The sequence below is a fragment of the Tursiops truncatus genome, chromosome 13 (assembly GCF_011762595.2).
Source record: "Tursiops truncatus isolate mTurTru1 chromosome 13, mTurTru1.mat.Y, whole genome shotgun sequence".
NCBI classification, from domain to species: domain Eukaryota; kingdom Metazoa; phylum Chordata; class Mammalia; order Artiodactyla; family Delphinidae; genus Tursiops; species Tursiops truncatus.
In genome coordinates this window covers 7,331,728-7,347,322 of record NC_047046.1, presented here as the reverse complement: position 1 = coordinate 7,347,322, position 15,595 = coordinate 7,331,728, and the positions used below count along the sequence as shown (strand labels likewise).

General features: G+C 39.8%; 1 protein-coding gene across 9 annotated transcripts in view; it reads right to left on the bottom strand.

Moving 5' to 3' along the window:
- Positions 1–657: 657 nt before the first annotated feature.
- Positions 658–15,595, bottom strand: part of CLIP1 (CAP-Gly domain containing linker protein 1) — a 124,802-nt gene continuing 109,864 nt past the window's right edge. For 7 of the 9 annotated variants that reach the window (XM_019950160.3, XM_019950158.3, XM_033836815.2 and 4 more), the window contains 6 exons: positions 12,207–12,259; positions 6,189–6,306; positions 5,961–6,111; positions 5,372–5,421; positions 3,162–3,286; positions 658–2,371 (listed from right to left, as the gene is read on the bottom strand). In XM_019950160.3, coding sequence (XP_019805719.1) covers positions 2,146–2,371; positions 3,162–3,286; positions 5,372–5,421; positions 5,961–6,111; positions 6,189–6,306; positions 12,207–12,259 — 723 coding nt within the window. In that variant the 3' untranslated portion in view covers positions 658–2,145. Of the gene's footprint in view, positions 2,372–3,161; positions 3,287–5,371; positions 5,422–5,960; positions 6,112–6,188; positions 6,307–12,206; positions 12,260–15,595 lie in introns of those variants that run through there. The other 2 variants (XR_002179401.3, XR_002179402.3) reach the window with 2 other exon arrangements.

Here is a 15,595-nt window from a genome sequence, read left to right as displayed (position 1 = left end):
TGTAAAGACCCAACTGGTGATACTGCAGTACTACCGCAATTGCCCTATAAATATCACAGACTTGTTTAGTGTTCGAGTTTTTTTCCTTTTAAAATGTATTTTTAATTGATATAATGGATATTTAATATTAATTTTAGGTGTACAACATAATGATTTGATATACGTATATGTTGTGAAATGGTCACCACAACAAATGTAGTTCATAGTTTTGAGTCTTTTCATCAATTCGGTCAAAGCTGAAGTCAAGGACCACTGTCGGGGTTATTTTTAGGTCAGAATAATGTTCAGCTGGTAACTCTGCTTTGGAAATATCTACCTGTGTGTGTGTGTGGGGGGGGGGGTCAGAGCTCATAAAACAGATTGCTTGGTTCAGTTATCATTTTGGAAAATACCACAACAGCTTTCACAGAGTTTCCTTCCAAAACTTCATGCTGTAATAGGTAGTGGGTACTACCTGGTGCCACTTACATTTCTGTCAGGTAACGTAGTGAGACATAGCAACGGGTAACCACCTTGGGTATTGATCTTATGCTGAATGGGTCATAGAATGCTTTGAGATAATTTCTTAAAAGCAGTTTATCAACAGACTGCAGTAGAAATTGCTATTTGGGTCTCTAGTGCTCGCTCACTTAAAGAAAAACCATTATGACAAATAAACCTGAGAATAATACCAGTTTACTACACTGGCCAAAAAGAATAACCATTTATTAAAGTAGATACAGAACACTTGTTTGCTCAGATTTTAATATTGCTTTACATATTGTGTTTGTGAAACAGTTCCTATTATAATATGTTTATAACCCCAAATTTCAACTGACTACAGATTTTTCACTTGTCAAACACATAGTTGATAATCTTGAGAGGAAAATACATCAAAGGCATATATACAATTATAGAAGTTCTTATTATACATGTCTCATGGAAGATACATTTATTTATTACTTTTTACACATTCTAGGAGACATTCAAATGAAGATAAATAGATTCAAACTGGTTGATAAACTTCTTGTGGTTGAGGTCCTTCAGTTTATTTTTTGTGATAAGAAAATCCAAAATTATTAATGTTGAATTTCTCATCGTACATTCATCTAAAAACACAGTAAAAAAAAAACGTGTAAAGATTGTAGATTGGTTAATTTAGGTGTTTTATAGTGGCTTATTATCTAATTAACTGACTGCTGGGGCTATCTGCTGGAGAAGGAAAAAAAAATCTGGAGAGAATTCTCCCAGTTATTTATATCTGATAAAGAAATAGAATGAAAACACAAAGAACAAGGAGCTGCAAAGCCACGTGATGCTATTTCTGGCCTAGTCTGTTAGGTCCTGATGAACATTTTAAGTGTTTTCTTTTTCATAAAGGTAAAAATCTGAAAAGAAAGACACATTGTATATGTTTTTTCCCAAAATAGAGATTTTACAAAAATATATACATATAATATATAGAAGCTGAAATTATGCAAAACCAATAAACAAAAAACACCATAGAAGAGTAAGTGGGTGCAGCATAGAGATTATAAAATGTCCCCACAGCAGTTTGGGGGCTTCCCCCTCCCTTTACCTGTTTCATGATTTTATAATCACACCTAAGTATCATCAAGCCTGAAATAAAGGCACTACTGATATCAGGTAGTGCAAAGAGCTCAGATATTTCTTTAAGTATAAAATATTTTAAATGAGTAGATGAATATGCAAAGTGGCACATTTTTTCAACTCATTCCAGTGTCAAAGTTTAACCAAAACATCTAAATATACAAACGCAGCCTGGAAATATTTTAGTGCAAATATGAAAAGTAACAGCATAATTTAAAGTTACTTAAATAAGGTATTGTGAGGGTAGGAGTCGTTCTCTGAGGTCTCCCTAGGGACAATTAATGTAATGGCATCTGGTGCAATGTCTTGTTAATACTTTTTAAATTCAAGAAGACAAAATCAGAGGTGAAAACTCACCTATTGATTATTCTAACTGATAAACTTATAAGGGGAGACTAAAAGGGAGATTTGTTGAAGATCAAAATATTTTCTTAGATTTGTTGATGGGGGGTCCAAAATAACATGAGTTCTCCTGAAGTCTGCACACACAATGCTGGTGGTCAGTTGCCTAAGCTAGTGCATCTGAGAAAGCCCAGTTCTGGATGTGAGGCTTCATCAGAAAGTCTCGTCGTCATTGCAGTTGGTTGCCCAGTGCCCGAACATCTCACAGATTTCACAGTAGGGGCGTTCCTCGCTCCGACTGCCGTGGTGTGTGGAATGGGGGGGGTCCTCAGACATCTGTGCCTGGGTAGGACAATCCTCTGTGTCGTGGAGATCAAAGCAGTCACATATGTCACAGAAGAGGCGAGGTTTCTTCTTGGACTGTTTCTCCTGGTCATCACTACAAATGTTAATGTGCATAATCAGAAACTCATCTCCATCAGAAGAAATTCAAGAGACAGTATCACTTGTAATGAACAAAAAACAAGCAAGAATTACGGCCAAGTCTGGGAGCCTCAAGTGTTTAAGTACTACGGTCCACGTTTTAAATTTTCACATCAAACCATTTTCACTCTCCTGCCAGATTTGTGGAAGTCAATTTATGGCCAAATGACCACAAAGCAACTGTTTCTCCAATCCACTGGAGAGCCTTTTTTTTTTTTTTAATTTTACTGATGACGTATAGTTGATTTACAACGTTTTGTTAATTTCTGCTGTATAGCAGAGTGACTCAGTTATACATATATATATTCTTTTTAAAAATTTTTTATTGGAGTATAGTTGATTTACAATGTTGTGTTACCTTCTGCTGTACACAAAGTGAATCAGCCATACATGTATATAATTCCACTCTTTTTTAGATTCTTTTCCCATATAGGTCACCACAGAGTATGGAGTAGAGTTCCCTGTGCTATACTGTAGGTCCTTATTAGTTATCTATTTTAAATACAGTAGTGTGTATATGTCAATCCCAATCTCCCAATTTATCCCTCCCCCCGCTTTACCCCCTGGTAACTGTAAGTTTGTTTTCTACATCTGTAACTCTATTTCTGTTTGTACCATTTTTTTAGATTCCACCTAGAAGCGATATCATGCGATATTTGTCCTCTGTCTGGAGAACCTAACTTTAAAAACACACATTTATTTAGATGGAACTAAGGTTCTGCTCAGTATCGCTGGACGTGAAATACCTGTCATAATTGTTCATGTCGTCACCGTTCCCATTCAGGGCTGCTTCCGACATCATCTCCACTTTCATCTTGAGATCCTGATTCTTCCTCTGAAGGTCCACTATTACTGAATTTAGGAAATCAATCTGATTTTTTAGGAAAAAACAAAAGCAGATGTGTAAAATGTCTGAAATGTGTCCGCTGGAGCATCAAGAAGTCTACAAGTACACTCTCAGGCTGTGGCTGCAGAGTATATGCTGGAGTCGCAGGGGCCCACAGCAGCCATGACTCAACCGTGTTTTAGATTATGTTCACACACACACACACACACACACACACACACACACTGTACAGAAAGCGTAACCAGTTACTTATTACACTAAACTACAACTAAGCCAGGACTTTTATGTTCTGTAGATTTCAAAAAGCTCATGGAAATTCTCCTCCAACTACGACTTAACACTCACTTATTAGTCATGGTGGGATGGTAAATAGGTCTTCAGAGAAAAAGGAAGGCGTTTTAAAGAGAAGGCTTAAGCTCTCTTTCACCTGAGGAGGTGTGGCCACACACTGAAGGGGCAGCATTCAGGCCACCTGGGCCCAGAATTGGGGCAGTGGGATAACGAGATGACTGCCCACCAGGAGGAAACGCTCTTGTCCTAACCTGGCAAAGCAAGGGCACTTTAATTTAAAATCAGTAAGTTTCAGGACTTCCCTGACAGTCCAGTGGTTAAGACTCTGCGCTTCCAATGCAAGGAGCGAGGGTTCGATCCTCAGTCAGGGAACTAGATCCCACATGCCGCATGGTGCAGCCAAGAAAAGAAAAAAATCCGTAAGTTTCTTCCTTCTTCCACAGATACAAAGGTCTCATTTCTCTAAATGTCCATTGGGGAAAAAAATCCCATTTTACAGTATTAAAAAATACGTCTGTGTGTGTGTATACTCATACATACACATCCACTTTTTAAGGAAATGTCTGGCCTTTTTCTCCTGCTGGGGCAGTTATGAGACAAAGCTACAAATCACTAGCTTTGTGATTCTCTGCAGAATCTCCCTTCTGCCACTGAAGGCAAGACCCACTGAATCTCATCTCACTTCTCAAACTGTATTTTCTAAAGACTTTACCCTGTTAGCAGATACATATCAGAAAGGGGGGAAAAAGCCACAAAATGGATGTAAGTACAGTGGGAAACCACACACACACACGTGCTCACAAATTAGGAAACATAAAACAAACCATTTGCTGATTGGAAGAAAAGCGTTGGCAGTGGCAGATGAAACAAACGGAAGCGGAAAGGAAGGGGGAAAGAGAAAACATTGTGAATTAAGTTTGTGCTCATCAGACATACAAACTAAGCAGAGACAATGCTATTCAGGGTAAATCAGGCTGTGCGTTGAATCCTTACATGCCTTTCAAAGGAGATGTCATAACTAAAACAAATCACTAATGCACTGAGTTTCTCTTTTATTTAAAAGTGAAAGAAGGCTTTTGTACCTTTGAATTTTGAATGAGACAAGTATGTCCAAAATATATAATAAAAATTGAAAATAGATGTTTGTTGCTTGTGGGCTATACATTTCCAAAAACAGAATAGTTTGCCTCCATATAATACCATTTTTAAAACTAAGGCTATTTTGATAATTTTGGCTTTAGGAAACAGTTTTCAAGAGCCCTGTCTTTTTAAGGTAAAGATGAGGAAGGAACCTTTTATGGAGCAATTCTACTTCTATGAATTTATCCTAAAGAAATATTAGTATATCTGTAAAATGATAGGTGTTCAAGACAGTTCATTATAGCATTGTTTATAATACACCTAAAAGATCAGAAAACATCCCAAATGTCATGTCAACCAATAAGGCCTGATTAAATTACGGTACACCCACATAACGGAATACTATACAGCTATAAAAAGCGAAGTGCAGATCAGTTTATGTAATATGCCCCCATATGTGTAAAAAAAAGGAGGTGGAAAGACTATTAATCTTGGCTTGTATGTACACTTTAAAAATCTCTGAAAAAATAAAAAAGACATTAATAACCCTGATTACCTGTTTGGGGGGCTGGGAACTGAGCAGGAGATGGTGTTTGGAGGGAGATTTTTTTTTTATTTTTACTGTACGTATTTTTAACGTTGTTTAATGTTTAGAACATATGAATACATTACCTATTCAAAAGATTAAATTATATTTTAAAAATAGCAAGTAAGCAAAGCAAAAGGAAGGAATATTACCTGGCTCTCCTGGGCTCTTTCATCCTCTTCTGCCTGAGTATCAGTATTACCTTATATTTAAAAAAAAGAAAAAAAAAGTGGAGGGGGGATTTTTTAAAAATTGCAATCTTATTTCCTTGTTACTGCATTGAAAGGGCCAGTGTTAGAAACACATTCTCATGTGGAATCCGCACATGCGCCTCTCTGAGAACACGTTTGAAGTTCCTGTCTCCTCTCTGGACCCCTCGGACACGGTCGTCCTCTCTCAGGCCGGCCCGCTGCGGGGAGGAACGCCGGTCACGGTCACGGCTGTCATTTCCTCCTCCCCGGCAGGGCACCTGCAGAAGCCGCGGCTGCTGCTGGGGTGGCAGTTATCACCCACTGTCTTATACAAACTTCTGCCGATGCTCAGGACCACGGGAAGGTCCGGAAGTGGGGACCGGCAGGCGCGCCCCTCTGCGTGGGGCCTCATCCGACTACAGGCGGGCGGGCCCGGCACAGAGCGGCCCCGTCGGCGCGGCGCAGCAGCCGCCTACAAAGGGTGCGCCCGCCACGAACCCCGCGTCTGCGGGAAGCAGCGGTGTCGGGAGGAAGCACGTGGCCATTTTACCTGACGAGCTGCTGAGCTGCCTCTTGTGTTCTTTGAGTTGAAGCTCCAAGTTCTTTACCTTGAGCTCAAGCTTCGCCTTGTCGGACTCTAGAGACTGAACGACTGCGCGCAAGGACTTGGCGGAGGCGTTCTCTCCCCTGAGCGCTGTGACCTGCAACACACGGCTTGGCTTAGCTTCCGGTCGGAACACGGACGGGTACCGCCAGGGTCCCCGAGGTGGTACTCTACCTCATTCCTCAGCTTTTCCAGCTCTGCATCCTTTTCTGTGAGTAAGGCACTAGTAATACTGATGGATTTCTGCAAGGAAGCCTTTTCTTCATCTGCGTCTTTTATTAGCTTGGATTCTCTAAAAGACCAAAGAGTTAAAAATTCCAGAAATCAACCGAGAGAGCGGTCAGTGGACAACTGTCCTAGAACAAACGCGCAATTAACTTTAGCTAATTTACAGGGATAAAGTATCACGGGGAAGTTTTACAGGGGGTTAAGGCTATTACGCTTGCAGAATGTTACTTGAAATTTTACTTACTGTGAGGGGAGAAAAAGTTTACCTATGCAGAGACATGCCAGAATCTGCATATCATTGTATCCGTATGAATTTAAAGAAACAAGTTAATAACTTTGGAAGACGCAGAATTAAAAAACAAGACTGTTGCACCCCCAAAGAATTACTTTAAAAATCTAACCCCCCCAGATGAATTCTGTTACTTCTTGAATAAATCATTACCAAGCAATACCAACAATTAAAATACACACATGCAAAGCGATTATACAGATGTCATGCAGAGCAGTTTTATGCTGGAAGTATCGATTGGTTCTCACTAATTTCAGTAACTTTCAGCAAGTTCCAAGAGTGTGTTTTGGAGATCTTCTGGGCCAAAACAGTAGCAGAGATTATTACCACTATTCAAACGGAAGGATTATTACTTTTCGTCCATAGACTCTGAAGAGGACAGACATTAAGTTGCTCATAGAAATCAAAGGTAATGACATAAAGGCTAGAACGGAAATGTGAAGATGGATTTCCAGGTGTAGAATGGAAGCCAAGGGGCATCTGGAGGGAGAAGGTCAGCACACGGGATGTATGTTCTCAGGCCGACCCAGCACTTGGTTATCAGCACAGGGATGGGGACCGGGCTTTCCAGGAGACGAGAACATTTATCTTGGAGTCAGGGGAGTGGGAAAAGAAAGGGAAAGATGAAGGGAAGACAGGGGAAGAGGGCAAGACACAATGGAGACAACCCCAGAGGGCAGGCTACTATGTGTTTATAAATGTGTGAGTGTATTTAAATTTTTGTGGTGAAAATTCAAACGTGCCAAGGTCACGAAAGCCAAGGAAAGACTGAGGAGCTGTCACAGATGGGACAACTAAATGCACTGTGGTCCCCTAGACTGGATCCTGGGAGAGAAAAAAAGACATGAATGGAAAAATTGGGGAAATATGAACAACGTCTAGAGGCTGGCTAAGAGTACTGGACCAATGTTACTCTCTTAGTTTGGATCAAAGGACCAGGGGATGTAAGATGTGCCCGTGAGGGGAAGCTGGGTGAAGGGAATGTGGGACCTCCAGGTACGACCTTTGCAGCTCTTCTGGAAACCTCAGATTTTGAAATAATAAGTTTTTAAAAAATGACATGCAGTGTGAAACAAGAGGGAAAAAGACCTTGTATCACAAAAATATTTGGGGAAAACACAGCTGGAGAAAAATTTCCTGGCCAGCCCTCAGGCCATACAACCTACTCATTTGCATCCACGTAGATAATCATCAGTGAGAGTTCATGGCTTAAACCACAACAAACCAAATTACTCCCAGTTCTATTAGAAGTAGCTGGGTGAATGCAGAGCATGTAGTGGTTCAGTATGTCTTCGAACCAACTGGAGGGATTGGAAACTGAGGCCCAGGTTAGAAATGGCAGAATGTCTGTCTGGTTAGTGAGACCCAAGATATCCGGCACACGAATTACAGAATTCTCATGGTTTATGGTAAACTGAAATTCTATTCTACACAAAGATGAAAAATATAAGTGTTGTATTTATCTCATTGTGTGGCTTACACTTCCACCCCAGAATAAGTAGTAAGAAAAGAATCTGAGACTTACAGAAAATGTCTTGAATTCAACACCCAAGCATTATATGAACACTTGGTGCTGTTAAATTACTAACTGCATAACACCTCGCTAGGAAATAGGATCCTGTTTAAGTAAAAACAACAACAACAACAAACAAACAAAACCCCGAAGATTTAAGTGAAAGGAATGTACACAGGCATTTTTTCCACCTGGGAAGTAAATATCTGATTTTATCCAAAGATTCAATAACTCTTGGGCTCTTTAAGTTTCTATTAAACTTATTTGGTAGTTCACTCTATTATAAAAACCGTTTCAAGAGATTCACTTGTAAATCCAACTCAAATTTGAAAGATGCGATTTTAAATGCTTTTACTGAGAAATACCAGGATTTGGGGGTTAACAGATTTAGATTCTTCTGTAATCAGGACTCTAGTTAGTCAAGCTCTCACAGGTTCTTCGTGTTAGGGAGGGATGAGGCCGTCATCAGCCGGCAGAAGGAAAAAGGAGCAGGTATCTTTGCTTATCGCCACACACGTCCACCCTCTAAGTGAGGCTGCTTTCTAAGAAGATGGCAAGCAGATGTTTCTCATACAAAAGTTGTCAAAAGATGCATGGTTAAAAAAGGGACCTGACTTGTGCTGTGTACACCAAATGAAGGGACAAATAGACCCTGGCAGCTCATCTTTGTGACAGGTCTTCAATGTTACCATCTTAGGTGATTTCTAAGCCCAAATCCCACCGTGCAAACCAAGAGGGGCTAAATTAAACCATTTATGCCAGCATCACTGACACCTGAGTCACACATCGCATTGACAGTAAGGCCTGTGTTACTTTAAAGCCATGCTGGCCCCAGTGACTTGGCGTTACTAAAAGTATCAAGAAGGGAAGATAAACATAACATGAAAGAAGGGTTATAGGGGCCAGAAATCTTTCCCCCAAGGGAACATATTACCCAGATTCTTTCCTTACTACTTACATAAGAAAGAAATTCCAGTAATGAAGCAAATACCTTAAAGTGTTACTGGGCAAGCTTTAAAAATGCAAGATAACAAGAACCAAATATTAGGAACATGAAGAGAACTGCAAATGCAGTAAGGAGAACTCAATTTGCACTGAAGTTCTGTGCTGTATATAGATATAAAAAAGATATGTGTGCGCGTGTGTGTATGTATATACTGCTGAGAATATTTTACAAAACAAAAGCAAGACACAGAGGGACAAAGGCAGCCAAAAAATATATACAACAATTTTGTTTACTAAAAATATATGAAATTTATTTATTATAACGTGGATAGACTTTCTTTAGTCTTACCATTAAAGACACACAGATATAGCAAAGGAAGCAAGAGTAGGAAAGGGAAAAGAGAGGGGTGAAATGAGCATTGATCAGTAGCGCAAGCTTGGAGACAGTCAGACAGTTAGCAACCCACAGTGAGCTGAATGAGCTGGAGTGGCAGTGACCTCTTCAGGACTGGTGGACGGGGACCGTCGGCCAGTTTTCCTTCCTGACAGGAATCTTGCCTTGACACACACAGAATTAATCCTGACTCTACAAGTCCACAGCTAAGATGATGGCTCTGGAGTTCCTTCTAGGACATCAAAAAGCCTAGAGAAGGGAGGGGAGCCAAACAGGTTCCCAAATCTGCTGTAGGCTCTCTGGCCAGAGGGACACACGTCTCTACTTCCATCCATTACAGCGGTCCAGGTTGGCTCTGCTTTATCTACCAGACGTGTTGGAACCTGTTCTGAAAGAGGTTTCCCTAACTTGGAGACCACTTTCCCAAAGAAATAATTACACTTTTAAGCTAAGAGAAAAACTTATACTACGTGTTGCTTGCAATTCGATGCTAGATAGCAAAAAGACAAAGTACAAAAGGGTGATACTAATTTCTTAACGATAAGTAGTTTCACCCTACATCAGGAGTAAGTACTGCACTTCAACAGAATGAACAACAGAGTTTGAATGAAGCAATCATATACTATGTTGACTGTGTATGTTCAGTTCTCACCTCTAAATTAAACTGTTGGCTAAGATCTCGGTTCTTGCATGAACCACTACATTTCAAATATCTTCATGATTTAAGTACTTTCCAGATTCTTAAATTAAGAAAGTATCCAATTCTTTTTAGTACTCTATGCTACAGGTACTTAACTATTACACACATAGACCTACATACGAATCCTTTACCAAACTGACCTTCAGAAGCTATTTAAGGCCCCCAAAATATTAGCTAAAATATCTTTGCATTCAGAGTTCTGAAAGAGACATAACTTTCCATGAGGATTAATTAACAATTTGATTAAAAAAGTTCTAAATATAAGAAACTAAGTTTTAACATTTTTCACTCCCAGAAAAAATATCATCTTTATCTGCGTTTATTGATTAAGAGTAATAATTATCCAGGACCTAAAATGGGAGCAGGGTGAGTTAAGAAGAGAGGAATGGACAAGTACCCAAATTTGTTCTATCTTTTTAAGCCGTGAAAAAAGTCACATGTCTAATCACATTTTGAGAGGCATGTAATTTAGTCAAAGTCACATGAAAAGGACTGACAAAGCAATAGCATCTTTATTTTTTAAAAGAGATTAAAAAGTAAACATAAATAGATGTACAGTGAGAAAAGAGCCCTTGTAAACATCTGAAGTCCTGGGCCTTGTGTCTGCATCTGAGCTCTGGGCCAAGTTGCCTAACTTGGGGGGTTTTAGTTTCATCATTTTTCAATGCAAGCCCCACCATATATTTCAGTGGTTTGTTTAGAGATAGGAGAAATTTGTGAATTTCAAGGGCTACATAAATGCAAAGGGATTACATCAGTACTCACACCAGCCTGTTTCTATTCATTCCCTTGTCAGAATGCCTCAGGAATAAGTGCTATCAATTTGTTCACACACCCTTGACAACTGCATACATGGGGTTCTTTTTAAAGAAACAAAGCCTTATTCATGGAAAATTAAATATCCCAAGGCCCCCACGGGGGGGGGGGAGCTGTGCTTGTACCTGGGCCCCAGATTAAGGCACGGCAGGCCAGTCACCGCAGCTCATAGGCACTGGGCGAACACCTGGCTGGACCGGGGGTGCGGCAGTCATGAAACACACATGCATTCTGATGTGAAAGTTTAAAGAACAATGAGTCTAAGGATGTCTTAAAAAAAGAAAGGAGGAAGGCACCCCTGAACTGAGGCCTAATTTCCTTTAGAAGGCAGCTTATGGAACCCAAATATCTTTGTGGGCTAAATACAGCCCTCGACTCTGAAGCAGCCGCCATGCTGGCAGGAGGGACAAACGTCAGCATAAACGCATGCGTCAGTGGTCAGTAAGGGAGACTTCCTCTGCTCTGACAAGTAAGAATAAAATGCTCTGCAAGACCATGAAGGAATTCTTTTTCTTTTCTATTTCATTTTCTTATTATTTTTTAATTGAGGTATAGAAGAATTCTTGATTATACTATTCCTAAAGGTTTATTTTTCTTTTTGTAATTAATAAGACAAAAAACGCCTGTCACTGTTGTGATGTACTCTACAGCAAACCACGGTACAGGCTGTGGCTCTTAGCAACGGTACACACTAGGCCTACTTGGCATGCAGAGTAAAGCAGAGAATTTCTCTAGACACAAACTACACATTTTATAAAAGCAGACAGAGACCGTCAGAAAGCATAAGCACCAGGCTTCTACGTGATGACTCCTGGGGGCCCGTTTATCCTTACTCCAAAGTACTGGAAGCTTCCATGTGAACAGCATTCGATCATCGTCAAAGAATAACAAATAACAAAGCTCTTTTTAAGAAAGTTAGTAGAAACATTTAAAATGTTTCCCATTATTACTGAGAAAATGAAAGTTTTATATAACTGAATTTATTTGCAGATTAGGTAACATTATAGCACTTTAGTTACTGAAACTAGGAGGCAAACAGGGTAATACGAGACAACCTAATTTAGAACATTTCTGGACAAACACAACTGAACGTGGCTTAAAAATCGAACTATTCTTTCAGTAATTCATACTGAAACTCTTACAAATTTGTCAATTATGAGTACCAAACGATCACGATGCAATTTTCTGAATATAAGAAGGTCGTATGTTTTCTACAAGTCACTGTACACAGCGTGTTCTAACATTTTCCTTATTAAACACACACACACACACACACACAAAACAATATATAAAAAAAGAAAGCCTACCTCTTTTTCATTTCTAACAACTGATTATTGAGCACAGATCTCTCTTCTTCCAGCTGGGAAAAAAAACACACACACAACAAAAAGGTCAGTTCATAACAGACAGGCCAGTTTCTCATCCCCCAGGTCACATTCCCATGCTCCAGGACCGCTAAAGCAAAGGGCTTTCCTCAGAGGCAGTGAAAAAGGACCAAGTGTACATCAAGGACCTGAGAGTTAAAATATTAAACAATACCATGTACATGCCATATCTTAGACATTCAATAAATGTTTCCTTCATTTGTTAGACGAATGAGTGAAAACGTCACTATTAACATTCTGGTTCCTTTACTGAAACAAAAGGAGTCAAAGGTCACTAACTTGTGTAGGGCTAGGAACAGGTAATTTATTCTACACGGGCCTTATCTTATGCCTACTATATCCAGGCATTTCTTTCTCACCTATAACATAAGAAAGTTACAGAAGAATTTCCAGTGGCCCTTTAGTTCTAAAATTCTGTTATTCTATTAAGGATAAAAAACAAGAGATTCAGCTAGTCAATCTTGTGAGAAAAGATTCACCTCTACCCACAATCTGTACCACATACAGTTTAGCCAAATACAGTACCAATTTTAACTCACACTGTTAATAAAACAAAGAGGTGACAAAAGCTCTTACATGGTTTTTTGGAATCAAAGGATAACACCAAAGACTACGTAATGGTTTCCAACCATTTGGGAGTGGCAGAATTTAAGTCACTAATTCACGATAAGTAGTCGTGGTCTCGTTTCTGATTATGTGTCAGTTATGTACATGCTTCGCTATAAAGGTCTTTTATACTTTAAAAGTTCTTAAATATAAACATGTATGTTTTGAACATAAGTTTATCAAGAAATCTATAGAGGTTAACACACAGTTTTTTTCCACTGTAGACTCTCTCCTTTCCTAGTCCATTAAGATAAATGCTTTTGCTGCATGAGTAATTCACAGATATATTTAGAAATTTGTAAAGAGTAAAAGGAAGGAAAAACAGTGGGAGGCAAACTTTAAAGGAATGAAACAAGAGGGAGAACATCTGGAGAGTGGGATGTGGAGACGAGAGGGGCTCTCATTTTTTTCTTTTGTACCCTTTTATATGGTTTATATTTATTTTTTAAACAAGGAAGCTGTTTAACTTTTATAGTTAAAAAAATTTTAAAAGAAATAAACAAGACTGGGAAATGACTACAATGAAGATATAAATGGGGCTTCCCTGGTGGCGCAGCGGTTGAGCGTCCGCCCGCCGATGCAGGAAACGCCGGTTCGTGCCCCGGTCCGGGAAGATCCCACATGCCGCGGAGCGGCTGGGCCCGTGAGCCATGGCCGCTGAGCCTGCGCGTCCGGAGCCTGTGCTCCGCAACGGGAGAGGCCACAACAGTGAGGGGCCCGCGTACCGCAAAAAAAAAAAAAAAAAAAAAAAAAAGATATAAATGGATAAATGACATGGCAGATAATTCACAACAGGGAAAATACAAATAATTAATAAACACTTGGAAAATCATTCAACACTGCAAAGAATAAGTATGCAGAGATTCTCCCCATTTCTTGGAGGCTGAATTTCTTGTTCCTGAATTTCCACAGAACAGAAGTTTAGGATACTTATTGTACTGATTCTTCATAGGAAATAATGTTTTTTTCTGCTTCTGGTCCAGGATCCAATCCAGGATAACAAGCTTCATTTAGTAGTCAAATTTCTTTAGCCTGTCTAGTTCCTCATTCTCTCCTTGTCTTTTGTGACCTTGACTTTTTTTTTTTTTTTTTTGGCTGCAGCTTGTGGGATTTTAGTTCCCTGACCAGGGATTAAACAAGGGCCTTCAGCAATGAGAGCTCGGAGTCCTAACCACTGGACCGCCAGGGAATTCCCTGACCTTGATAGTTTTTTTTGACCTTGACATTTTTGAAGAGCACAGAGGCGAGTAGAATGTCCGTCAAGTTGGATTCACCTGATATTCCCACATGCGTAGAGTCAGACTGTGCACTTTTTGGCAGAAATACCACAGAAGTGATCCCATGTCCTTCTCAGTGTGTGATATTAAGAGGCACACAATGTCGATTTTCGGTGAGGGTAACTTCAATCACTTGGCTAAAGAAGAATCTTCCATGTTTCTCCACTGTAAAAATACTACTATTTTGTGGAGAGATACTCTGAAACTATGTAAACATTCTGTTCCTTAACAAGATTTCACCCACTGGTTTTAGCACCAACTGATGACTCTTGCCGAAATAATTACCACGATGGATACCAAACAGTGATTTTCTAATTCCATCATTTCACGTTCTTACCAGTTGGCATTTTACCACAAGGAAGAGCTTTCCTTTTTTTTTAGAAAGGCATTCCTATCTATCTATCTTTCTGTCTATCTATCTATCTATTTATGGCTGTGTTGGGTATCTGTTGCTGCCCACGGGCTTTCTCTAGTTGCGGCAAGCAGAGGCTACTCTTCGTTGTGGTGCGTGGGCTTCTCATTGCAGTGGCTTCTCTTGTTGTGGAGCACGGGCTCTAGGCGCACGGGCTTCAGTAGTTGTGGCTCGCGGGCTCTAGAGCGCAGCCTCAGTAGTTGTGGCGCATTGGCTTACCTGCTCCGCGGCATGTGGGACCTTCCCAGACCAGGGATTGAACCGTGTTCTCTGCACTGGCAGGCGGATTCTTAATTACTGCACCACCAGAGAAGTCCCAGGAAGGGCTTTCATTTTTCCCTCATTTACTTATTTATATCTGTTTCCATGGCATATTTATATATCATGGTTTCTTATTTTATTCAATAGGCTATAATCCATTACTATCATTATTTCTTTTTTTTTCATTCATTATTTCTTTTGATGCTCAAATTATCTCAGATTTGGCCAGTGGAAGCCCCTCCAACATGGTTCTGATAGGTTTCTGACTAATCCCCAGTTCTTTAAGCACTTCCTTGCTTCTTGGTACACAAGATATTCCAGGCTCATCTTGTAGTCTTTCTGTCTCAGCCCTGGAATCAGCCATTTCTCTGAGGACCTTTTAGTAGGGAAGAGTATTTAGAAACCAAAATCTAGGTAGTTAGGTATGCTCATTGATATTGGAGTGTTACTACTTCTAAGCCCTGTCAGTGGACTTGACCAAAATTTGAAACTTCTGCTCTTCAAAAGACACTGTTAAGAAAGTATAATGAGAATACAGACTGAGAGAAAACACTTGCAAAACTCAATCTGATCAAGGACTTGTATCCAGAACATATTAAGAGCTCTTACAACTTAATAATACACAGACTACAAACCAAACCTTAAAATGGGCAAAAGATCTGAACAGACACTTGACCAAAGAAGCAGCTCAAAATCATTAGCCATCAAGGAAACGCAAATTAAAACTACACCTGAGATACTTGGGTTATCACTTC